Source organism: Sphaerodactylus townsendi, linkage group LG04 (genome assembly GCF_021028975.2).
Source record: "Sphaerodactylus townsendi isolate TG3544 linkage group LG04, MPM_Stown_v2.3, whole genome shotgun sequence".
NCBI classification, from domain to species: domain Eukaryota; kingdom Metazoa; phylum Chordata; class Lepidosauria; order Squamata; family Sphaerodactylidae; genus Sphaerodactylus; species Sphaerodactylus townsendi.
In genome coordinates, this window is record NC_059428.1 from 80,806,179 (window position 1) to 80,831,280 (window position 25,102).

The following is a 25,102-nucleotide window of genomic DNA, read 5'->3' on the forward strand; positions in this document are numbered from 1 at the left end:
AAAGTTCCTAATTTCCAGCTGGTATCATTCTGTCCATCATTTAAACTCATTATAGCAAGTCCTATCGTCTACTGCCAACAGAAACAACTACTTCTCCTCTAATTGACTGCCTGTCAAATACTTAATACTTTCAAATACTTAATTTTGTTTCTAGAAATCAAAAGGAGGATAGTTTCCTTAAACAAGGAACTTGACCATATTACTAAAACATGTTTTTAAAACAGCCCAACAGGGAGAATTATCCCGTTTTCTACCTTCGCTAACCAGCCACATAGGAAACAACAGGACTTTATGAATTTTGGACCTAATGGAATTTCTAACGGAAAAGCAGACCAAATTAGTAACCCCCTCTTGGCACACACAAATAATTAGTAACCCACTCTCGGGAACTGGTGAGAACCTGCTGGATCCCACCTCTGGGTGTCGGTGCAGAGAGACCTACCCTAAGGGCTGAGTGCTGCAGCACAGGAATTAGAAAGTGGTTTTCCACGCTTTCATTCCTGTGCTGCAAGACGCTGCACCATAATTCCAGGGGGGGGGGGGCATTCCCGGGGGCGGAACTGACTTTAGTCAGCTCTAAAATACTTTTAGCCTAGGAACAGCCCCCACGCTGAAAACAACCTATGCCACCCCAAAGTGTGGTGTAAGTCTGTCTTCCCTATGGGATTTTCAGGCAGCTGGGGATTTTGTTTTTTCCCCTTCCCGCGCCACTCTATCAACCTTTCCCTCTCTCTGGATTGGGCTGCTTGTCATAAGTGGCCCATTTTATGTTATTTAAACAGACAAATAAGTTTAGGTTTGACTGGTATGTAAATATTACATATATTTTCAATTCTCCCTAACATGTCTAGTGGTTTATTTTTTGAACTGTAGCAAAACACAAACAACAGTGTTCCATGGTTTCAAAATTTCTGGAAATTTGACATCTCTGAATTGTGAGAGTAGCTCTTCTTCCTGCAAGGGAAAAGATTAAGCAATCTCTCCTCTCTGTCCTGCTTGTTAAGTTTTCATTTTTAAAAAATGAGTGTAGTGGAACAGAACTCTATGTTGCATCTAATTTGGGCCCCAGGCTGTTCTGCATGGAATATGATCACAGTTCTTTTAAGATTAAAACACTATACAAAACTTGCAGCTATATGAAGGGGAGGGATTATATAGGGGAAAAAAGTAGACATTAACTCTGACATAACATCCAAGTTAGATTAAGGTGCACAGTATGAATTACATCCTATAGAGATCAAATCCTGGCAACACAATCATATCGAGGAACAGAACCAGGAAACACTTTCCTTTTAAATACCTCTTTCTATAAAGTGATTGGTTTTTAGCAAACTAAGTGAGCAATCCTAAAAAGGACTACTCAATGGGATTACCACCTAGAAAAGCATTCTTAGGATTGCAGTGCAACCCAGTAATCATCAAGCTGGTACAAGACACCTCTAAACTGGACACATATATTTGGTCTAACAGCACCCATTACCAAACTAAACGTTATATAAATGAACATTTTAATGAACATACCATGGAATTTTCAGATCCTATCCTTTCTAACAGCTAAATATTTTGTTGATGCAAAATCCTATTTCTCTTATGATTAGATTTGCGTGCCATGACAGGATATAGCAGCTTTTATAGCCTAGACAAACAGGAAGTTCCATGTGCTGGTCACATTTCTATATAGTCATTACATGTTATAATTCTATAAGTCTGACCTCCATCCTAAAACTTACTTTCATTGAATGAAATAATGAATCCAGTGAAAATGCAGATAAATGCCATCAATGCAAATTTGATTTCCAGAGTGCACAAACTGAAGTTGCTGCTAGAAAGACATACATGTATAGTTGCCAACACTATAAACATTTATACAAATGGTTAGGACTCATGCACATGTCTGCTGACATAAAAGTATGAAATTCAAGTTTGGGTATTGTGGCTACTAATAAAGTATTTTATTATTTTTGAATAAGAATGGTAGGGAAGCTTGAACTGTCCTCTTAAAGTATCTAAGTAGTTGTAGCTTACTATCATATTTTGTCTATCATATTAAACTGTGCCCAATCTCACACATAAAAATACAACACAAAAATATGGAGAAAGGTTTCTTGGTGTTCCATTGACCCCTACCCTACTTCAGATCCATTGTTGTGAAGACATTTTATCAGAATGTCCCTTAGTGCTTCACAAGCCATGCTTTCCGTAGATCCATAGTTTAGGAGATAAAATGCTCATGGACAGCCCAATCCAGAAGGGAGGGGGTAAATTTGGGGCAACTGGACACGGCGCAGCTCCCCCCCCCCCTCACTTCCAAAGGTTTCTAGAAGCATGTGCTGCAAAAAAGGGAGGGGGAAACAGGGAAAAATCTCCACCTTTATCAACTGGATTTTTTCCCCCAAGTATGTGAATCTGATTTAACATTTTTCCTTCCTGAAGTTAGCTTAAATGGAAAAGAATTTTTCAAATCCATAATTAAAGTGATTTTTAAAAAAAATCACAGTATACCTACTGAAAAGTGAAAATTTCACTGCTTTACAGGAGTGATTTGTGTATAGAGAATGAGCTTCTGAAATTGCCAAAAAAAACCCTGCTACAACTACTGGAAAACGATGGGTGCGCAGATATACACCAGAAGACAACCCCCCCCACCTGCATTTTTAAAAATATAATGATGACATTGTATCATATAAAAATGCAGCATTGAGAGTTTTCTAAGCACACAATAAACTACACTAGAATTTCTGTTACATCATGTTGCTGTATAGGACGCTACTGTCAAACAAGGAGTTACAATTCTGCCAATTCTTACCTAAGACTAGAAATGTACCTTTAAAAATAGTATCCCACCCTTTGCTATACAGCTGTATAATGTAAGTGCAGTCACAGTGCAACCTTTTTTGTCATTTGTGACCCAACTCACCACATCAATTTTGGCATACTAGTCACAATAAGTCACATCAAAAATACGTAATGTCAATCTTTTTCAGTCCTCCCTGTTCTTGCTATTTCAGTCCCGTAACAGGTCTTTCTATGGAAATGATTGGCTACTTGAGATTAGAACAAAGCAGAGACTCATTTCCAAATGCAGGAGTCATCATCATGATAGATAAGTTGGCAAATTATCGATTAGCTTTATATTTGGAAGCATCCCGGGGTTCACTGCTGGGGTTGCTCCAGTCATCAGCTTCTGGTGTGGTCTTGTAATGTCGCCAGGCTGATTTATTAAAAACTGGCAATCTTTCAAACGATTCACTGGAAAGAGCCTAAAAAATGAAAGCAAAAAGATCATACACAAGATCTCACTGCCTGGTGCAAACCAAACTAATAAAACATATATCGCACTAAAACAGTGAAAGCAATATTTGCATAGATTGATATTATGCTTTAATAAGCAAGCAAGAGAAACATGAAGTATTGCTAATACTGTTCCTTATAAAACAACCGAGTAATTACCTTCAAATAAATTACAGCATCAGTCCCCACACCTTCCATTGAGTACAGTTTGAGATCACCCTGAAAATATCTTGCATAAAGACGAGAAATTGGCAGACCATACCCATATCCTGCCTAAAGGGGGAAAAATGAATAATATGAGATTTTAAAATCAAAATATTCTCTTTCTGTTACTACCTTTAAAGTCTTACAAGGCCATTACCCAATATACTTTATACAGCTTTCACCTATATATTCCTCCCTGGGCTCCTAAGAATTGGGAATGATATCCTATTCTTTGTGCCATGCTACCTATGACAACAATGCATTGGTCAGAGCATCACCATAGGTGGCCCTTACTTTACGGAACAGCCTACACCCAGAAGTCACAGTTTCAACTATTTATTATGTTCAATAAAAATACTTTGTAAAAGCATTTCTGAGTTGATACAATGGAAGTCTTATAGCCTTTAATTGCGGTTGTTTTATTAACACTGCAACTTCACTGGAATTTTTGGATTTAATTTTATGGCATTTTAACTGTTGGTTTTGTTTAACTGCTTGTTAGTTGAGTTGAACATTTATATGGGAAGAAGACAATAATTAAATAAATTCTGCTTTTAAAAAAATAGCATTTAACGTTTGTCATGGAAAATTGCTGTCACAGCAAAATATATTATTCTAAGGCAGAAAAATAACAATTCTACTGTCAAAATTCTGACAACATGCACAAATGAACAGAAAATCTGATCGCAGAGACTTTAGAAGACCATGTGGATTTTGTTGTGCCCCTGAGGATGCAGTTACATTAGCAGCCCTGACAATGATCCCAAACCATCCAAAGAGGTTGATAGTTTTTCAGAACTCTCCACAGTGGCAGTTAGTGCTGCAATAGCCCAGCCTCTGCTCGGTGGTACTGAGTTCCTAATGGTAGTTTATTACACAGGATTGTTATTCACAGCAGTCTCTGCACATAGGAAATGTGTAAAAGAGCAAGAGTTGGGACTGCATCCTTCAGTTAGTCCATTCTGCTAGATCAATTATTGTTGATAGCGCAAAGCAATGAAAGAAAGACGAAAAGTTGTGGAGAAAATAAGACTTGCAATTTTTATAAACGAAAAAGTAATACTAGATATACAGAAGACTAACTGTGCACCAAGTATATATGATAGAACAACACACTCTTCATATAAACAACAACAAAAAAGGCTATTGTGACAACTTGCAAAGAAAGTGAGGTGATTATACCCAATGGTCCATTTTCCCATCCTGTGGTCCCCAAGACAACTGGAACATGGCTACCTGATACATTAGAGATGTGCATGTTTTCCCAGCTCCCAACTATCAAGAAATGGGGAACAGTTTGTTCATCTCATCTCACAGGAAGGGACTGTGAGGTGTGATAGATATGGCTCAGAGTGACAACTGTTTATTTATCTATGCTCTTTCTTTCATCACTGCATTTGAAGCCAAGGCTGTTATTTTAAGTAACCTTAGCCCAGGGGTAGGGAACCTGCGGCTCGAGAGCCGCATGCGGCTCTTCTGCCCTTGCACTGTGGCTCCACGAGCCAAGCCGCCGACCCCATCCTTGCCCGCCCTGCAAGCAGCAGGGCGAGTGCATCCATGCGCTTCTCAGAATGAGCGGAGTAAAAGGTTAAAAACCCCCAATATATATAGTGTTATCTTTATTTTAAATGTAAAAAATTATTTGCGGCTCCAAGTGTTTTCTTTTCCCGTGGAAAACGGGTCCAAATGGCTCTTTGAGTGTTAAAGGTTCCCTACCCCTGCCTTAGCCTATGGCACATAACTGTACATGAAACTGACAAACATCAGCCTTCTACCAAGGCTCTGTCTTGACTTGTATTCCATAGTACTATCTTGTTCAGTGATACAGATACCAGTACCAGTTTTGTGAAATGCTGATCAATGTAAATTTCCAAACTTAACAGTGACAATGTTTGTACATGCTTCCTTTTACAGTATTTTATTATTATGCATTCCATGTTTATCCTATCAGAGTTGAGACTGGTATGCCTGGTTTCCTTTATCCTCACAATAAACCTGTGATGTAAATTGGGCTGAGAAAGTGATTGGTACATCATCCAGGAAGCATCATCTTAGTGGTCTATAATAAATACTTTTGAAGTACTACACTTCGTTGGACCTTTGTAGCTTAAATTTTCTCCATATATTATTATTTTCTATTTATGACTACACCAGGCACATGGAGGCATTAGGCGTGAAAAAAAAGAAAGAAAAGCAAACATGAACAGGGAATAAAAACAATTGCAATGTATTAGAAAGTTTAAAGCAATCAACCTTTCCCCAAATATATTCCCACCTTTTCCTGTAATATAAAGTTCAGTGTACATGGAATGTCCTTACTCTTACAACTACAATGAGATCAGCAGTATGCTATGAGTAAGTGAGCTCTCTCACCACAATGTATACAACCACAACCACACAACCTTTATTAGGCATTTAAAATAGAGAGTTACCAGACATTTATAAAGTACAAATCAAGAGTACATTCGAAACACAGGCAGAAAGACTGTATATGGCACTATACATTACTTAGAAAGTTCTGTCACTTGTAAAAGAAATTTTGCTATTTTTCCAAGAGCACGACATCTGTATTGTTTAACAGAAGCCCCACAACAGAACTGTCAGAGTCTCTTTCAGATTTGTCTACTCTAGGGCCAGCCTGGGAGAGAAATTCCTAATGCCCACACCACAATGTATACCTTCTTCCATTCATGGCTTGTTTTAATCATGGTGTAGCATTACACATGGATCTACTAATAAACAAAATGCTGTTGCAACCAAAATCTGAAGAGAGTTTGCCAACTGTGGGTTTAAGGTCAACCCTGGTGTAGATATATAATGTTACACTTTAAATGAAAGCAAATTACAGAATAGAGAGGGAAGATGGAGTGTATGAGTGAGTAGCTTGCTCCCTAACTCCTAACCATGTTTAGCAGATGGGGAGTATTACATTTTCATCAGGTCTCAATGTTAACCTTTCAACCAAAATAATTGACTGCTCAGGCCTGAATGATTGCTTTGTGAAAAAAAAATTCTGTATGGTCCCTGTGGTGAAATGTCGGTGGACCTACAAGTATTCAGGGAAAAGGATGGTGATTTTGCTTAATTCCGCTTCCTCAATTCGCCTTCCTGACCTGCATGGCTTTTGCACATGCAGCTCCCATGACCCTAGATCATGGGATCAAAAGGATTTGCTGAGGGAAGGGAAAAATCTATATCCTGAATCAGCTTCTGCTGGCAGTTGGATAGAAACGATCCAAAATTTGCAGATTGCATAAATATTTATGTAGAAATTTACACTGTGTTTTTCATTGGTTACACAAAGCAGTGTCCAAGGCCGGGTCAACCGGCTGGCCGAGCAAGCCAGTGCCTGCCCTGGACTTTGCCACGGGACTGCAGGAGCTAGGCGGATGCTCCAACCTGGGCCCCAGGGGCCGGGAAAGACAGCAGGACCCTCCAGAGACTGTTGGAGCGGGGGGGGGGGGGGGACAGTCAAGGGCGGGACCTCCAGACTGAGGCATCCCTGCCAGGTGGCCTGGTGCAGGCAGAAGCCCCGCAGCTGCAACAGTGTCCGTGGAAAGGGTGGCGGCAGCTTCCTCCGCCTCCCCAGATACCTGGGTGGCCAACAGGCCTCAGAGAAGCCGAGGCGGTCGGAGCTCTGGCAGGCTGTCCGGGAGGTGGGGCTGATGGACAAACAGCTCTGTCTGGGAGTGGGGGGGGGGGAGGTGAGGCAGGGAATGAGACTGGAAGGAGGGGCTAAGAGGCAGGTGGGAGGAGGATAAAAGGGAGGAAGCCAAGCAAGATGGGGTGGATGTGACAGGAGTGGTGGAGGAGTGAATGGGAGGAGGAAAGAGAGAGGAGCAGGGTAGAATGGAGAACAACGGAGAAGCAAGGAGGGGAGGAGAGAAGAGCAGAGAGTGGTTTGCCAGGCAATGGCAGCAGACCAGGACAGGCCCCAGAACAACTAGCAGGGCCGAGCTAGAGGGCAGAGGCAAGCAGTGTCAGTTACAGTAGAGATGGGGAAGAGTTTGTGTGGAAGACTGGCAAGGAGGCCTAGCGGCAGGGGTAAACCCCCTCACCCTATGGCTCAAACGTCTAGTTTTTCCCCAGCACTCCCCGAACATTGGGTGCCAGACTGGGCCTACCAATAGCCAGGAAGGGTTAGGAGGGGTGGAACCGGCAGCCGAAGACACGGCCCAGGAGGGAGGGCTCCACAAGCAGCTTACAACATTGTTCTCCCTCCCCTTCATATCATCCTCATAACAACCCAGTGAGGTAAGTCAGGATGAGAGAGAGACTGGCCCCAGGTCATCCAATGAGCTTCCATGAATGACTGGGAATTCAAACTATCAGGTTTTTATCCCCCCTCACAAGGGCAGTGCAAAAGGTCCCTGTTCAGAGAACTCAAACAATGCATCAGTTCTTCCTTACTGCTCAGCTCAGAAACCAGCTTTCAGTAGTAGGTATCTTCTTAATATGGTGGTTTCACCATGGCTAATAGCTCCATGAATTTGCTTCACCATTTGAAAGCCATAGAAATTTCTAGTCATCATGGTCAGTCTATACTGAGAGGCTGTTTTGGAGTTTTATTCAAGGCAGAGACTACAGATACGCAGGCCCTGGCTAACTATAAACTTGTCTCAAACCTTCCCTTTCCAGGAAAGGCTGCTGAACTATCTGTATGAGACATCTGCATCTGATATGTTTCAGCCAGTTTCAGCCCTGGTTTTGGGACAGAGATGGCTTTAGTGGTACTTGCAGACAATCTCTGTCTCCACAGGGATACAGGGAATGCATCTCTATTGATCTTTTTCTTTAACCAGTTGCAATCCATAAGAACACCCTTTTGCACGATTTCTAAGAGCATTCATTTTTGCTGAAGGCAAAAGTTTTTTGGAAGTCCAAGTACATAATATTTTTGGATCACATATATATGTTGCCAATCCAAAAAATAAAATCTAGAACGTTGGTAAGTACTTCTCATTGCAGAAATCATGCTAATTCATCTTCAGTAAGATGTATTCTCTTATATATTTAACCATTCTAGTCTTAATAGTTATTGCAGGATGACACAGTTGCTGGGAACAATCAACAGCAACACAGAGAGGCCCTCTTAGCAGAAGTGCCAAATATTGGGACCCAGAAAAAGAAGAGAGGGAAGCTAGTAGATATAGTCTGGCCAGGCATGAGCAGGTTGGGATGAGGTTTATGTGTGGGAAAGGTACCACTCAAGATGAAAGAACACATCCTCAGATGGTAGGGGAAGGCTAGCAAGGGCTTCCAGGAACAACTGGCTACGCATGCTTGGTCATGACATAAAAAGTTAGCTAAGAAGGAGATGGTGTTGGACTAGAAGGGGAAGGAAGGAGAAGCCTGAGAAGGCAGCATTAAGGATTGGGCATCTATCTCTTAAAGCACATTCAGGTAACCCTTTGTATCAAGCCTGATGCTCAATAAACCCCTTTGAGTCAGCATTCTAGAATCCATATTTGTTTGTTCTTGAAACTGCTGGCCCAGAACAATGAGCCATAAACCCTTACTCAGCCTGTTGTGATCCATGATGCCTCCTCCCCAACACAGTCCTATCTACAATAGAGTTTGCTACCAATTTATAAAGACAGAAGCTAGACTGACAGGTTTTTAAAATTTTTCTAGCTACCCTATGGATTCTTTTTTAGCAACTGGTGTTAGACTGGCAACTTTCCAATCTGTCAGTATGGAAGGCAATTTTATTGACCCGTCTTTTGTTAAGAAATCAGCAGTTTCACTTTTGAGTTCTCCAACAACCCTTGGATATATGCCATAGCTCTAATGCCAGTTAATCTGTAATTTGGCAAACTCAAACTTGGGTTACAGTTGTTGAGATAATATGTGCCCCTGTAAGAAACAACAAACCACAGATCCTAGACTGAATGTATATATTTACATAATATTATATGTTACAGATCTTTTTTTGTGGGAAACATCAACAGACAAAATGTTTTCAGATGATTGCTGATGTAATCTAATTTAGGTCCACCCTGACAATGAAAGAGAAGTTGTGATATTACAATCGTGTTGTTAGACAAAGTTTACACTAGGAAACAATGAAGACAGGCTGAATCTAAAGTTGAGGAAATGTTAGCTTAAACAATAAAACTTACCAAAGGGACAGCTCTTGATGGCTCCAAACTAGGCCTGGGGGCAGTTGAATACATGTAGTTAAATAGGCGGTCTATTTTTCTCAGAGGTACACCACCCCCTTTATCGCTTATCTACAGAACAAAATCAAGGTTTCATTTAAACAGGTCCTCAGGAGCGGATGCAGTTTATATTACTGGAATCAGAGAAATCATTCTTTAATAGTTGGAACTGAGAACGTTTTTTAAAAAGTCAGTCTACACTGCAATATAATTTGAAATATTAACGAACAAAAGAATAAGAAACTCTGAACAGTGAACCAATTATTCCAGTATTTGAAAGTATATGTACTAAACTTCATTTTATAGTTAACCAACATTATTCTGATTATAACACACAGTAAAGAGAAAGCATACATGAAAAAGATAGCTCAGGTCTGAATGTCTGTTCAAGCCATGGTACAGTTATCCAAAGAAAACTAATCAAAATGAAACATAAGAAAGATTTACACAAATTGTCAAAAAGCAAATTTTCTTAGCCTTCTTGTGCTCTCATCCACTATCCTCAACTACAGTTGTGACGATTTCTGAAACCTCTGCCTATGAATTTGGCCTCTGACAAACTAACCCACAAACTGCACTGCATAGCATAAATTCTTGCCTCATGTTACACATGAAACTGTTTTTCCAATATTTATTACTCATTCAAGGTATTATTTAGCAAGTTATTTACCTTTATTGAGAGGTCTTCTTTACCTAATGTGACTAATGTTTTAACAGCTGGATAGCCGTCACTTTTACCTTCATATAATTCAACCGTAGCTCTCATGGAGTTCTGAAATTTAAAATGAACTTTTGACAAATCCAAAAGTTGTATCTTTTAATCTTAACAAGATTTATCCGAACAAGAATAGCAGTTATATATCACAGATCTCTAAACACAACTATGTAGGTTTTATTGTGAGAAAGACTAGCACAAATGAGATACATCCTCATACTTAGTTTACTTGTGGGCACCATCTTCAATGTACACAAAGCAATTCTGGTAAGTGAAAGCCTCCCTTACTGTGTGCATTAAGTGCCATCAAGCTGTTTCCAACCCATGGTGGCCATATGAATGAATGATCTTTAAAATGTCCTAACATTAAAAGGCTTGCTCAGGTCTTGCAAACTGAAGGCTGTGGTTTCCTTCATTAGTACTATGAGCCCTTCGGGGGTACAGCGGTTTATTCAATCGAATAAAGAAATAATAATAATTACAGTATAAAACCAGATATGCAACCACACTGAAATAAGCTAACTAATGAATATTGTAATGTGCTCTTTCATTTAATATTTTACCTCGGTTTGAGCCATCAAAAAGGGACATAGTATTTTAGAACATTTTACAAAGTAAAAAGTTGCTCAGCTTTGCTTTGCAACAGAACTTTCCAGAAACTTTTCTGGTTCAAATCTAATATATAATTTAAATATTTAAATGATGTTAGGAAATACTCATGGGATAGTTAACAGAGAGAAATTTTTGTCTCTTTCTCACAATACTAAAACCGGGGGGCATACATTGAAAATGCTGGGGGGAAGAATTAGGACTAATAAAAGGAAACATTTCTTCACGCAATGCATGATTGGTATTTGGAATATGCTGCCACAGGAGGTGGTGATATCAGGCCACTAACCTGGATAGCTTTAAAAAGGGCTTGGATAGATTTATGGAGGAGAAGTCGATCTATGGCTACCAATCTTGATCCTTCTTGATCTGAGATTGCAAATGCCTTAGCAGACCAGGTGCTTGGGAGGAGCAGCAGCAGCAGCAGCAGCAGCAGGCCATTGCTTTCACATCCTGCATGTGAGCTCCCAAAGGCACCTGGTGGGCCACTGCGAGTAGCAGAGTGCTGGACTAGATGGACTCTGGTCTGATCCAGCAGGCTCTTTCTTATGTCCTTAAATACACATAATGTTAACAAAAGGAGGCAAGCGCACTATGTACAAGCCTCGATCTTGTACAAGTGTTGGGCTTTGTCTTTAATCCATATCCCACATTTAACTCATGTATCAAAAGATGTGATAGGGGACAGAGTTTTTTTGGGGGGGGGGTTAATCAAGGGTTTTTGAAGGAGCCCTGAAAAAACCACCTAGGAAATCCTCTCTGTTTTAGAATGACTGAATTGTGTAAGGCAAAGTCAGTTTATTTACAGTCATTGACCAGCAAAGAGTAAGGCAAAGTATTTTCCACTAAAAATGTACTGCATGAAAAAGTTTGAGGACATTTCCATTTTTTTCCCAATAGAAAAAAATGGGGAATTTTGGGAAGCACGGGAAAACAAGCCTTTTATATGACACACATAAACAATATTTTCAATCATGTTTTCTTTAAATTTAAATGATTTGGCAACAATTCATATGTTATCATTGGTCTGGTAATAATACATTATATTAAAGAGTTCAGTATTTTGGGTGTTAAAAAATTTAGATTTAAATTTTCCAGGATGTTTATATTTCTAAGCAACACAACAGCTCTGACAGCTATAGACAGACTATATGAACATATGCGAGGTGAGAAATTTTCCATGGAAAAATATAGCATTAGAAAATCTTCCTGCCCCATATCTCTAAAACACATATAGCAACTATGCCAGATATGCACTGCACAGGAGACCGAGAATGACCTAGGTTTTTATAGTGAATCAATTTGTGCACCTGAAGGCACAGAATCCCACAACAACAATAAGACCTAGTAATTTCCAAGACGGGCAGCCTCATTTACAGATCCAGATGATGCAGTGGCCGTGCCATCCTGAAGCTCCCAAAGGGACTCCCCATAGACATGGGGAGGCTCCACAAATGTGACAGCCTCCCCACCGGCAAGAAACCCCCATTGAGCTTCATAGACTTATGCTACCCAGAAGGGAGCTATTCCACCGGGCCTTTGGGGGGGCTAGCCGTGGTTCTATTGCCTCCCATTGAGACGGAGGCTGCCTGTTTTTCCATCTTGGTTGGGCCCTGACTTCATCTTGGGCCCTGCCTACCCCCTACCACTTTTGGCCTTTAAATCGGGCGCCTGTTTTTAACAACTTCTGTTGTCTTAATTGTATTTATTTTAGTAACTGCTGCTCAAGTTTTAATGGGTTTAAGTTTTATTTGTATTGATTGCTGTCTTAGAGAACAGCTATATTGTGAGCTGCCTCGAGCCCTCCAGGGATGAGGTGGCCTATAAATCCAATAATAAATAAATAAAATAAATAAGGGTAGTGTAAGTCCCAATCCCAGCCCACCAGCATAGTGCGGTGTACCCATGCTGGTGGTTGGGGCAGGGGTGCTGGGAAGCTGGCGCCGGCGCCACATTTAACACTGCGTTCCAGCATTGGGGAAGGTGGAGGGGCGGTGGCTGCATGCTGCTAGTATCCCCGCTACTGGGCCAAGTGCCCTGGAGAGGGCAAATCTACTGGCACAGCAGCCACACCACTCACACAAGCGTATTTGGATTTGGATTACACTTTGGATTACCACTTACACTTTGGATTAGCTCTAAGTCTTTTTGAGGTCTTTGGCATTTCATGAGGAGCCAAATCCACATAGCCGCAACCTAGTCTAGGAAAAAAATGCCTCTACTTACCTTGAACAACTCAAAAAGCATGTGGAACAGATGTGACGGTACATAGACTACTTGGATAGGCTTGCCTGGTGCTTTAGCTAAGAACACAGATAAAATATTTTTTAACTTAAAATTCAGGCTAAAAATGATCTACTGTACTAGAACACAGAAATGATAGCCTGAAACAAATAATCACAAAACAAATAAAATATATGTTCACAGCATTTTCATCATCCTTTCATTTTAAGTGCCTAACAATGTGAAAGCTTAGTCAACACAGTATGGACCACACAACTAAGTAAAGAGAGGCTGTTATCAAGACAGACCACCTTCTACTCTTTTGTGAGAGACTTGCTACAAGACTTTTGAAGCACAATGTCTTAGCCATTGAAGCACAATGGCTAAGTCATACGGAATTCAATGTTACTTCCTCCCTAAAATGTACATACAGAATCAAAGCCTTACCCCTCCATACCAACTGTGATTCTCTGCTTAGCTTAGATTCTCCATCTGTAAAATGGCACACTTAGCTAACTACAATACATCCTGGAAGAGTTAATGACACAAAGGGTTCTCTTAGTAACATCAGACTGAATGGGAGACATTAAATACCTAATTATACTTCCAGAGATTTCTATTGTTGAAGCAGCTTAATCAGACTATGTCCAAAAGAAAGGCAAGTCAAAAAACAAAAATAGTGTACCCTGCTAAAGTCCTTAATTTTGGAATGGGGTTTAACTAAATGTAAATAACCGACATAAAAACTTAAAAACTGACCGTACTGCATAAAACTTCAGACACTTAATAGCATTGTTACCATTGAATTCTTCAATTTCCAGATCCGGCGATACTAGATAATACTGCTCACACAACATTTTAGCAGTTGCAAAAGCATCTGGAAAGACAGGGAGATACACACAGAGAACAGTACAATTACAAGTGGGAACCCACAAGGATTTGAAGAAGGCATCTCATTTCCCCCTTCTCTACTATTTCCCCTTTCTCTCTCCTGAAATCCCCCATAACCTCTCCAGTTTTCCTGCTTCCTTTTTCCCATTGTGTACAACAAACCTACATTAGAAATCAGGATGAAAAATATTTCTACCAGAAATCTTTAGGTGAAGAATTTATTTCAGCTAGTATTAAAAAGAACACTGCACTGTAGCATTATATATCAAATGCATCTAGACTGTAAATTGGTATTGAATAATGAGCAAGGTAGACATGTGGAAGTTAATCTGCTTGGGGTTAAAACTGTGGTGTTAAGAATTTACACACCAAATGAAGATAAAGGAGTTTTTAAACAAACAAACATTTATTTACAAATACAAATACAAATACAATACCTTTAATGGCATATAAAAAGTGGTAAAATACAACAAACATTTATTGATTGATTGATTGATTGATTGATTGATTGATTGATCGATTGATTGTTTAAACTTTTATACCGCCCCATCCCCTAGGGGCTCTGGGCGGTGTACAACATAAAACATAATAAAATAAATTACTAAAATCTTTAAAACAGCGGTAACATAGCACCGATAATAATAATAATGGGAAGGCGTCCGACCAGCCCCGTTTTTCATTAAAAATTCTCCTAGGAGAAAAAGAAGGGGGGGCGGGGAGGGTGGCGAGCCACATTAGATGGTAGCCTAGATGACAAGCCGGCTGGGGCACTCCGATTTCAGCTGCTGGAGTCCCTCCAAAGGTCTAAGCAGAACAACTCCGCTTTTACAGGCCCCGCGGAACTCGGCAAGGTCCCGCGAGGGCCCGGACAGCCGGAGGGTGAAGGGTGTCTCCCACCAGGCCGGGCCAGAGCTGTAAAGGCTCCTGGTTCGCCGCTGCGGGAGGCCAGTGGGCGCATCATTGAGGGGCCAGGGACCACTTTAATAAATTATTAGCCTCCGCTGGAGCCTTAAGAGGCCGCGGCAGGGACATAAATGGGTGATGCGGTCTCGAAGATATGAGGGCCCCAGGCCGCGTAAGGCCTTGAAGGTCAACACCAGCACCTTGAAGATGATCCGGAACATCTTACTTATAAAACTGACAGAATCCATTTCTTAAACATTCAGTCACTCCTTTCATCATTTTAAAAAACCTTAATGTATTTCTTTTTAGATTTCACTTTTTTTTGGCCAACCTTGGGCCTTTTCAAGGTTTGTAGAAAGACGTGTCTTGCCCATTCACAGCTCCAGCCACCAGATTTAAGTATCCAAAGGTTTGGCCACTATTAGCATACAAGACAAGTGGGGACCTGCAAGAAACCTGTGGAGTGGGTACAACGCTTCCCTCTCCACTTTTGCTTCCTTCCCTCTTTCCCCTCTCTAACAATCTTCCCTCGGGAATATAAATGTATGACTTTGTAAAACTGACAGGGAAAAAAACTTTTAGAAGTTTAGAGGGAGATGTGAGTTGGAGAGGGTGAACAGAAATGTTTATTTCCCCCTGGGTACTCAAGTTGTATTTCTCTATTTTAGACAGTGTCTGTGACATTTTAAATAACTGTATTAAATGTCATCTGTACACTATAGTAATGGTGTTTATTTTCTGCCTTTCTCCAACAAGAATTCATGCAATGGTGGGGGTCCTTCATGGAAGGGAACAGAGGCTGAAATGATTCAGTCCTGAGCCTCTCATCTCAACCGAACAAAGATACAGGATCCATCCTTTTATAAATTTTATTTTATTTCGTTAATTCTGCCTAAAAAGTAAATAGAAAATTTAGCTACAATATTTCTTAGGTAGAAAGCAAAGCATGTGGATTGGTCAGAAAATTTAGGTAGGAATTTTCAGCCCCACATCTTAAATCCATAACTAAAAAATGTGTTACCCGTGTGGTTAGGTCAATTCCTGCAAAAGTTAAAAGTGCTGCATTTAGATAACTTGGACACAGTACACAGCTGCTGGGATCTTTTATACAGTCTGACGGTTCAAGAAGGGGAACATCTACAGAAATAAAGCCATATGATAGCAAGCATTTTAAGGTTCAGCATGTTTGAACAAGCAAACGTACAACTAAGCTTGTTTTCAACATTCAAGCAATGCTAATACTGCCCTTAAAATGCAACTGGTTAAGTTTCTTGCCTCCTATCAATATATCACTTTATAGTGGATTTTAAAAAAATCAAAATAATTTCAGGAATACTTTGAAGATTACATTGCTTGATGGCTTAACTGTGTTATATCTCCATCTAGTGACAAAACATTTCAGCACAATAAAGAATCTAGTTTCTAGAATCTAGTTCAGTGATCTTGAAATCACTGAACTAAGCAAGTTTTTGCATACCGTATATACTCGTGTATAAGTCGACCCGCATATAAGTCGAGGCACCTAATTTTACCACAAAAAACTGGGAAAACTTATTGACTCGCGTATAAGTCGAGGGTGGGAAATGCAGCAGCTACTGGTAGATTTCAAAAATAAAAATAAATACCAATAAAATTACATTAATTGAGGCATCAGTAGGTTAAATGTTTTTGAACATTTCAAAGAAAAACAGTAAACTAGCTGTGTAAGTGGAAAAGGGAGTCAACAAAAACAATATGGTCTCAACAATAACTTTAAAAGTACAAAAACCTTAGCTCAACCAGCAACCAAGTTAAAACTCAAGAGTTAAAATCCTTCAAAACTGGATTTTTGGTCAGGGGAGGAATGTTTATGTTAGCAGTACCAACATTTCAGAGTATCTTTAGGAGACCCTCCTGATGATACCACCCAGGTTTGGTGAAGTTTGGTTCAGGGGGTCCAAATTTATGGACCCTCAAAATGTAGCCCCATCTACTATTGGAAACAATGGGGGATGGGGCTCCCCCAAAACCAAACATCACCAAACCTGGCGGGTATCAGCAAGATATTATCCTGAGGATACCACCCAGGTTTGGTGAAGTTTGGTTCAAAGGGTCCAAAGTTATAGACCCTCAAAAAGTAGCCCCATCTACTATTAGCTCCCGATTGGAAACAATGGGGGCACCCACTTTGGGGGTCCATAACTTTGGACCCCTTGAACCAAACTTTACCAAACTTGGCTGGTATCATCAGGAGTGTCACCTGAAATTTTGGTGCCGCTAGCCCCAAAACTGCGCCTCCTAGCGGCCGAAAAAGTAAAAACCCTAAAATATTTTTTTTATACAGCTGACTCGTGTAATAGTCAAGGGGGGCTTTTTCAGCACAAAAAATATGCGGCATATATATCAGAAAAGTAGTTTTTGTCCATACATCTTGTGAAATTATTAATATAAAATAAGTAAATAAATGAAATGTAACTTAAAATGATTTTATGAAATTACAAAACTGTAAATAACCAACAAAAGAATATACGTATGGAATGATATTGAAAGAGCTGCAAGAAAAAAGAGAACTCTACAAACAGCAACAATGGGCAGAAATGGAAGTGGAGAGGAAGTCAAGGAGCAGACCAGTATTGGTTCTGGTGGGTTTTCCTGTCTGTGTGGCCGTGGTCTGGTGGATCTTGTTCCTAACATTTCGCCTGCATCTGTGGCTGGCATTTTCAGAAGTGTATCACAGAGGGAAGTCTGTTACACACTGTGTCCAGAGAGAAGGAAATGTTTGGGGTATATATTTGGGGTATCACTCTCTGTGTGATACACCTCTGAAGATGCCAGCCACAGATGCAGGCGAAACATTAGGAACAAGATCCACCAGACCACGGCCACACAGCCCGGAAAACCCACCAGAACCAGTTGAATCCAGCCGTGAAAGCCTTTGACAATTCAGAAGACCAGTAGTTTGGAGCTCTGGCAACTAAAAACTTTTTAGGAAGTGTGAGGGTTAGGAGGACCTTTTTACTACTTTTCACTACGTGGTATTCAATTTGGAATCCTGCTCATTATTTTAGACTGCAGTGGACCAACTAACTTTGTGTGGAGGGCAGTGGCGGTCGGCTCCTGTTTTGGCGGCGGTCGGCTCCAGTAGTGGGATTCAAATAATTTAACAACTGGTTCTGGTGGTGGGATTCAAATAATTTAATAACTGGTTGTTTACAAGCACCATTTTAACAACCAGTTCTGTTGAAGTGGTTCAAACCTGCTGAATCCCACCACTGGTCGGCTCCCGTTTCAGCATGATTCTGGGCTGGGGGCTGCCGAGAGAGTCCCCAGACTTGCAACACAGGGAGGGGGTTGGTGGCAGAGGCCCCCCGACGGTGTCCAACTGAGGTCGAGATCCCCGGATGACGTTTGGCTGAGCGAAATCGGACAGAGATGCTCTCGAGCATGCCAAGGTGGACAACACCCATTCCTCCCGGGGGATGCCTGGATGGTGATGGGGGCCAGTAGCAGGGGCCCCCTTACAATGTGAAGGGTCCTCTTGATGGAGTTCGAGATGTGGTGGCGACGGTGGGGACCAATGGCAGAGGCCCCCAGATAACATCTGGGAGTCTCCCGCTCAGAAACAGGAGTAGGGCGCTTCCAATTAGAACATGGTGTTGGCGGCAGCTCCCTGAAGGAACACTGAAACTGACTGTATGCAGCGTTTGTTGGACATCGCTTTTCAATTCATTTTCAATTAATTAGATGAATCGGGGTTGTTGTTAATTTTGGGGGTCTATTAGAGTTTTTTAGTCAGATGTTAAAATAGAGTTTTTAGTTTGGTTGTTTTAATTCCTTCATGGTGATAATAATAATTAGGCTGATTATAAATTGAGTTTAACATATATGCACTGAGCTGTATTTTTGGTAGTGTAGGTAGGACTGTTGTAGCTTTAGGTCATCCTGGATTATAGAATTTATAGGAAGTCACCATCTAATCCTTATGTTGTTATCAGGTTAATTATGAGGTTTGGTTAGTTTCATTGTGGTTTTATTATTTTCTATTATGTTGTGGAACTGTTATGTTGTTATTAAAGGATAGGTGACAATGTTCTTATATTGTGTATGATATGTTATGAAATGTTTATTATGGATGTTATGATGTTGTGATGCTTCGATATTATATTGTTGTATTATGAAATCTTACTATGTTTGCTATTATGTTATTATGCTGATTATGTTATGAGCTTGTTAACCTGATATGGGAATATTAAGTATTTGTTAATCTGATACTGGACTATTGTTAGGGTTTATTGTCAGATTGTTAATGTTGTTACTATGATCAGTGCTCTTGTATTGTTATGTTATTGTTTATTTCATTTTGTTGTACACTGCCCTGAGCCCTTTGGGGGAGGGCGGAATATAAATTAAAATTCCAATTAAAAAATTCCAATTCTCAAGAGTAGTAGTTTTTGCATAACTTCATAGGTCTGGTACCTACATAGTAAATTCCATTCTTCTTTCCCTTTGTCAGCTTTAACCCCAGCTCAGTAGTATTCTGTACAAATACTGACTTTGGCTAATACTAACCTGAGTCCCCATCTTAACTGGATTTTGAAGAGGGGTGCTAATCATGGTTCTCATAAAAGCCTGAATAGTATTAATAACAGTTTTCAATTGCACAGATGCAATGCTAAGCAAAGACTGGAACTAACAAGGGAAGGAGAGAGGAACTAACACCCACTGGTTTCAGTGTTGGAGATGATCCAGAGATGACACATGTGTGTATTCTGAATTTGAAACATAAAAGCATTATTTTCTTCTTACCTTCAATCACATCAGCCACATTACAAGTAGGATCAATACTCCCAATATGTTTGGGATGAGCAGGATTAGTAACTCCACCAAAAAGCAGAGCTATGGAAATAAAGGCAAAAATGAATACAACTAACTTTACTTTTTAAACAAGACCAGAAAAACTAGCAATAAGTATTCATAAAACCTGGCCTTCTTTCAGAATCATTTCACAAGGCAGAACAACTACAGCAGCAATGAATTTTTAATGCAAAAACATTGTGGAAAACCCTTCCATGTTTTTGCATTGTTCTATTGATTTGAAACCATTCCTTCAATTTGCAGGGCTATTTAAAAGACTATAAAATATTCTTCTTTCTCTTTCATAATGAGTTAGATTCAAGGACTCACTTTCACTAAATAAGGGCCTTTTACAAGGGAGCCCATGGGACCAGCTTAATTTAGTGAAAGTCAATCAGGTACCATATAGTGAATGTGTTGATGCCAAGATGTCAAGATAACTAATCAGATTTGGCCATGTTGTAATATCAACGAGAGCAAAATGTGCAATACTGCCCTCACTTAAAAACTCTAATTCAGCTCTAGTCACCCCAAAATGTTCATAAGAATGCATGATTAATAGCCCAATCCACATTGGAGGGGGGGTGAATCCGCAGAGGAAATGGTGGAGGGCCATGACTAAAGGGCAGACCTGCCAGTGCAGGGGGCAAATGCACCAGCAACCGGATAACCCTCTGCTCCACAGCACTGAAACCCAGAAGTCTGGCATGCTGCAGAGCTGCGCTGGTGCCCTGAGTAGACATCACTGTGGTTGAGTGTGCCAGGGCATTCTCAGGACTGGAGCCAACGTTAGTCAGCTTCCACCAGCGTTCTGACATGGGAACACTGGCCCCTGGGCTCTCAGACTTACGCCACACTTTTGTGCGGTGTAAGCCATTGTGATCAATGGTGCAATTTGAGCAGCGGGAGAATTTTACATTTCCCTCTCAGCTGTGCCTCCTGAAAGCCTCTATGGAGGAACTGTGGCACTGCCTTCACTGCACCATCTTTAGCTACTGCAGCACAGATCCACAAACTGGATTCTGATGTAAATACACAACCTACTGAGAGCAATCTAATGTGGACAGAAACAAGATGGAAATCCAGGCTGGTGTTTACTGCTTTGCCACACTGCATAATAGTGGTTTCACGGGTACAGGACAGCAAAAAATAGGGGGCACTGGCCCATATGTTAAGACAACGAAAAACATGTCCTGCTGTCTCCTTCTACCAATGCATTTGGCTAAGCTCTGCAAGTCAAAATGCATTCACAAAAGAAAAATGCTGCTACTACTAATTAATCTTGGAAAACTACTTTAATGCAACTTGTGAACTAAACTCTGGATGTCAAATACCTGAAGAGATCTATTTAAAGTGATGGAAGCAATGGTATCATGAGTTTGCAACATATTGCAGAAAAATATAAAATATTTAAAAGCTACAAAAGAATATTTAGTCAGTGTTAGAAAAATCTTGCAAATATTTGTAGGATTTCTATTACCTTTATCCAGACTAAGAGTTATGTTGCCTTTTGGAAAAGTGACGGGCCTTAGCCAATTCAGCACTCAAAAGATGATAGTAAAATAATTAATTTAGTGTTACAATACATAACAGAGCTGATATGCGGGGCCAGGTTCAATACTTCGCTGATCACTAGCAACCGCAAATGTTTTCTTCTTATTTGTTGCCAACAGAGGAATAAGTTACAAATTGCAAGATGTCATAGTTCCAATGTACATTGCATTGATCAGGCTGCATTTGGAGTACTATGCACAGTTCAAGAATACTTGTCAGGGATGCTTTAGGCAGATCCAGCATCGAACATGGGCATGGACTAGATGACCTATATGGCCCCTTCCAGTGGTGGGATTCAGCAGGTTCGCACCACTTCGGCAGAACCGGTTGTTAAAATGGTGCTTGTAAACAACCAGTTGTTAAATTATTTAAATCCCACCACCAGAACCGGTTGTTAAATTATTTGAATCCCACCACCAGAACCGGTTGTTAAATTATTTGAATCCCACCACTGGCCCCTTCCAATTCTATAATTTTAATGCTGTTAAGTTAGTAATGTTTGTCCAAATGCCCTCAATCTGATTACTCTGCCAACCACTGCTATTGTAACAGTAAAGACCTTTGAAAGCAAGGGGAAACACAAATAAAAGAGCCCTTGTACAGTTCTATTCATGCCTTTTAAACACATACCATAATAGAATTTTTTCGGATGTTGCAAAAGTCGAGCTAGTGATATTTTTTGCAGTTTATAAACACCAACTCTAGTGAGCCCTCTTATGGTAGACAAAATGATGTTTTAATGTTTTATATACTTATTGTATTTATTATGTATGTTTTACTGTCGCCTTGAGTCTTTGCAGATATGGTGGGATATAAATGCAATTAATAAATACATAAAGTAATTACTTACTGTGCTGGTTAATAAGCATGCGGAACGAGATGCGGTTGGTATAGAATCTGTCTAGAAAATACTGGATGTTACTGCTCACAAAAGGGTCAAAACCATATTTTTCTTTATATTCAATCACTCCTTGGGCCATGGTAGGAACAACATCGTTGTGTCTGTTCCTAACTTTAATTAAGACATCTAAGAAACTGGAGAAAAAAGTCAGAAAGAAAATGTTACAACTAACCATGTAAGACTGCATTTATCCAAAGAAGATAATTCTACTTAATTTAAATTTAAAATTATTTTTTTAATTTTTAGAATTTAAAATACTTTAAAAAATCAAAACACAAATCTATCTCAAAACCTCTACTCAGTGATTGGGTTGGTCATTTCAAATCACTTCAGCACTCTTCACTTAGGGGAAGAGACAGCTGTTTCAAAACAGGTAATCTGACTAAACATCAACAACGTAAACAGGCCTTTTGCAGATTTGTTATTTCTAATTTTGGCACCATGTGGAAGAAATGTATCACAATAGTTTGTGTAATAGCAAGACGAACACAAAGTGTGGTTTCTCTTGTCAAGCCACTATAAAGGTGGGCCCACGTTGTAGGTAAATTATGTGATTTGGGCCTCCCTGTTGATACCCTAGTCATGCTTCCTTCTAATGAACTGTTCTGCATTATTAAAAGTAAGCTGCTTGAGCAAGAGAACCAGACCTTGGTTTCTTGGGCAAGTAAATTTTGCTCTCCCATTTCCTTAGGCATTCCTGTAAGAACTTCTGGCATGGCAAAATATATATATCTAATATCTGAGCCTAAACTACGCCATACTCTTTCACTTGCAAGATGCAACACCCTTCCTTCTTCTTTGAGGCAGGGGAGGGAACTGAATCTCCCTCACCATGAAAGACTGCATCTGCAAGATCTGCAAGATGAAAAGTCAAGAAACAGTTGATCATTTGCTACATCACTGCCCCCTGTACAGTAATGGTAGGTCTAGGTTGCTAGAACCTTTATTACTGGGTAGCACTGAGCAAGAAAAGACTGTATTTCTTTTAAATAATGAAGTTACCGATGTTCTTGAACAGACAGCTAAATTGGTTTTCTTTTTAATCCTTAAACATTCTTATCTTTATATTAGCAGCACTATGGTTATTTTAATGTTGACTGTTTTATATCTGCTGTGCCTGAGTTTTTAAGAATAACCTTGTTTAAATTTATATTCCAAAAAAGGTTCCATATTGTTGTTGTTACTGAAAACTCCAAAAAACAAACAAACCTGCACCTAGAACTCATGTGGATCCTCAAGGAATTGGGAGTGCAACTTCTAAAAATAACCAGTGGAATTTGCACAAGGAATCTCAAAAGGTGTCAGAGCTGTTGAGAAGAATACCCAACATCTAGTTTTACAGCCAAACAGGATCTGTTAGACAATTTGCAGTTTCAAGGGCCTGATTCCTAATTGGGGAAGCAAGTATCAGGCTAAAAGGTGTCTGAGCGAACTCCTTGAGACTAATTATATTGGGATAGATCTTAAGGAGATAGAACAGCTTGGTCAAGGGAACCAGACAAAAAAAATCGTATTGTCATTTTAAATTACCAGAATTCCTATAACAATTCAAAAACTGAAAAAATGAGTGGGATAGTGGGGGTCTTTCCAGTTAAGAACAGTAAATATTGGGTGCAAGAGTAAAATAACTATTTTGTTATTCACTTCCATTAACAATGCAAATCTTCCATACATTATAATGCTTTCCCCTTTTTATCACTTGTGTCATGAAGTTACTCTAACTCATAGAACTGCAAAGAAGTAAATATAACATTTTCTATCAAGTAATAAAATCAGATCCATTTTCCTTGCAGGTACTTTTCTAACATACATTTCTGATTGTGAAAGAGTACTCCTCTTCTAAAGGCACCTTACTTGCCCCCTTCCAGTCTAATCAGCAATGCTTAAGCACTTTTGCAAATTCGTCATGCGGTTTTCAAATGATCCGTTACTCTAACAATAATAACTGAGAAATATGAACAGTAACAACCTAATCCCAAACCTCAACACCTTCAAATTGCACAAGGAGGGTTTTTAACCTACTCACCTACCTTGCTGATTGGACAAGCACCCCTTCTTGAAAATTATTTTAATGCCTAAAACTTCAGCTAGATTAGATCCTGCTGATTCAGTGAGGATCTGAGAGTTAAGGCCATTGCTCTACTTCATAGTTTCTAATGAGGAAATTATCTTTTTGTTGTGAGGAGATCTAAATATTAAAAGCCTTTCTTAAAAAGAAAGAATATGAAAACTTTTTAAAAAGAGGACAGTTTGTCGCAAGGAAATCCGAGCTCATATTCAGAACTCTATATCTACCTCCTTTACTTTCAAGTGCAGACTTAATCCTGCTAATAGCCTCACAGGTATTCCAGGTTTCATATCACACAAAAATAGCACTTTCCTTTCCTGTTACTAGACTGTGAACTATACTTTTATTAATTAGGGAATTAATTATGCCAATAAAGGTTGTTGTTGTTGTTGTAATCAGGGAAGAGGATACTTTATTTTATACTTATTAAAACCTGAGGTTTATTTATGGTGAAGATAATTAAGTGTCGTCTAAGCCTGTTGGGTATACATAGGTATTTATGGATTGAAAAAAACAATCAAAAGACAGTTGATTAGAAAAGATTCTCGTGTAATAAGAAAAGGATCTTTGAAACCTGGAAAAAAAAACTTACAACACAGTACCCCGATTTCATCTTTGAAATTTCCCATAGAAGCTTACTGTGATAAAGAAACACTGTGGTATGAAACAATCAAAACTGCCTCCCTTGAAAACAGGAAATACCACTGCACCTCATCTTAAAATCAATTTTACATCTTAAACAGAGAACT

At 39.7% G+C, this 25,102-nt stretch overlaps 1 protein-coding gene across 3 annotated transcripts in view; it reads right to left on the bottom strand.

Moving 5' to 3' along the window:
* Positions 1-1,491: 1,491 nt before the first annotated feature.
* The window catches only part of PDK3 (pyruvate dehydrogenase kinase 3), a 52,888-nt gene continuing 29,277 nt past the window's right edge, over positions 1,492-25,102 (bottom strand). For all 3 annotated transcript variants that reach the window (XM_048492594.1, XM_048492595.1, XM_048492596.1), the window contains 8 exons: positions 22,235-22,419; positions 19,783-19,872; positions 14,003-14,080; positions 13,207-13,283; positions 10,327-10,428; positions 9,618-9,728; positions 3,451-3,564; positions 1,492-3,260 (listed from right to left, as the gene is read on the bottom strand). In XM_048492594.1, the coding sequence (XP_048348551.1) occupies positions 3,117-3,260; positions 3,451-3,564; positions 9,618-9,728; positions 10,327-10,428; positions 13,207-13,283; positions 14,003-14,080; positions 19,783-19,872; positions 22,235-22,419 (901 nt within the window). In that variant the 3' untranslated portion in view covers positions 1,492-3,116. The remainder of the gene's footprint in view (positions 3,261-3,450; positions 3,565-9,617; positions 9,729-10,326; positions 10,429-13,206; positions 13,284-14,002; positions 14,081-19,782; positions 19,873-22,234; positions 22,420-25,102) is intronic.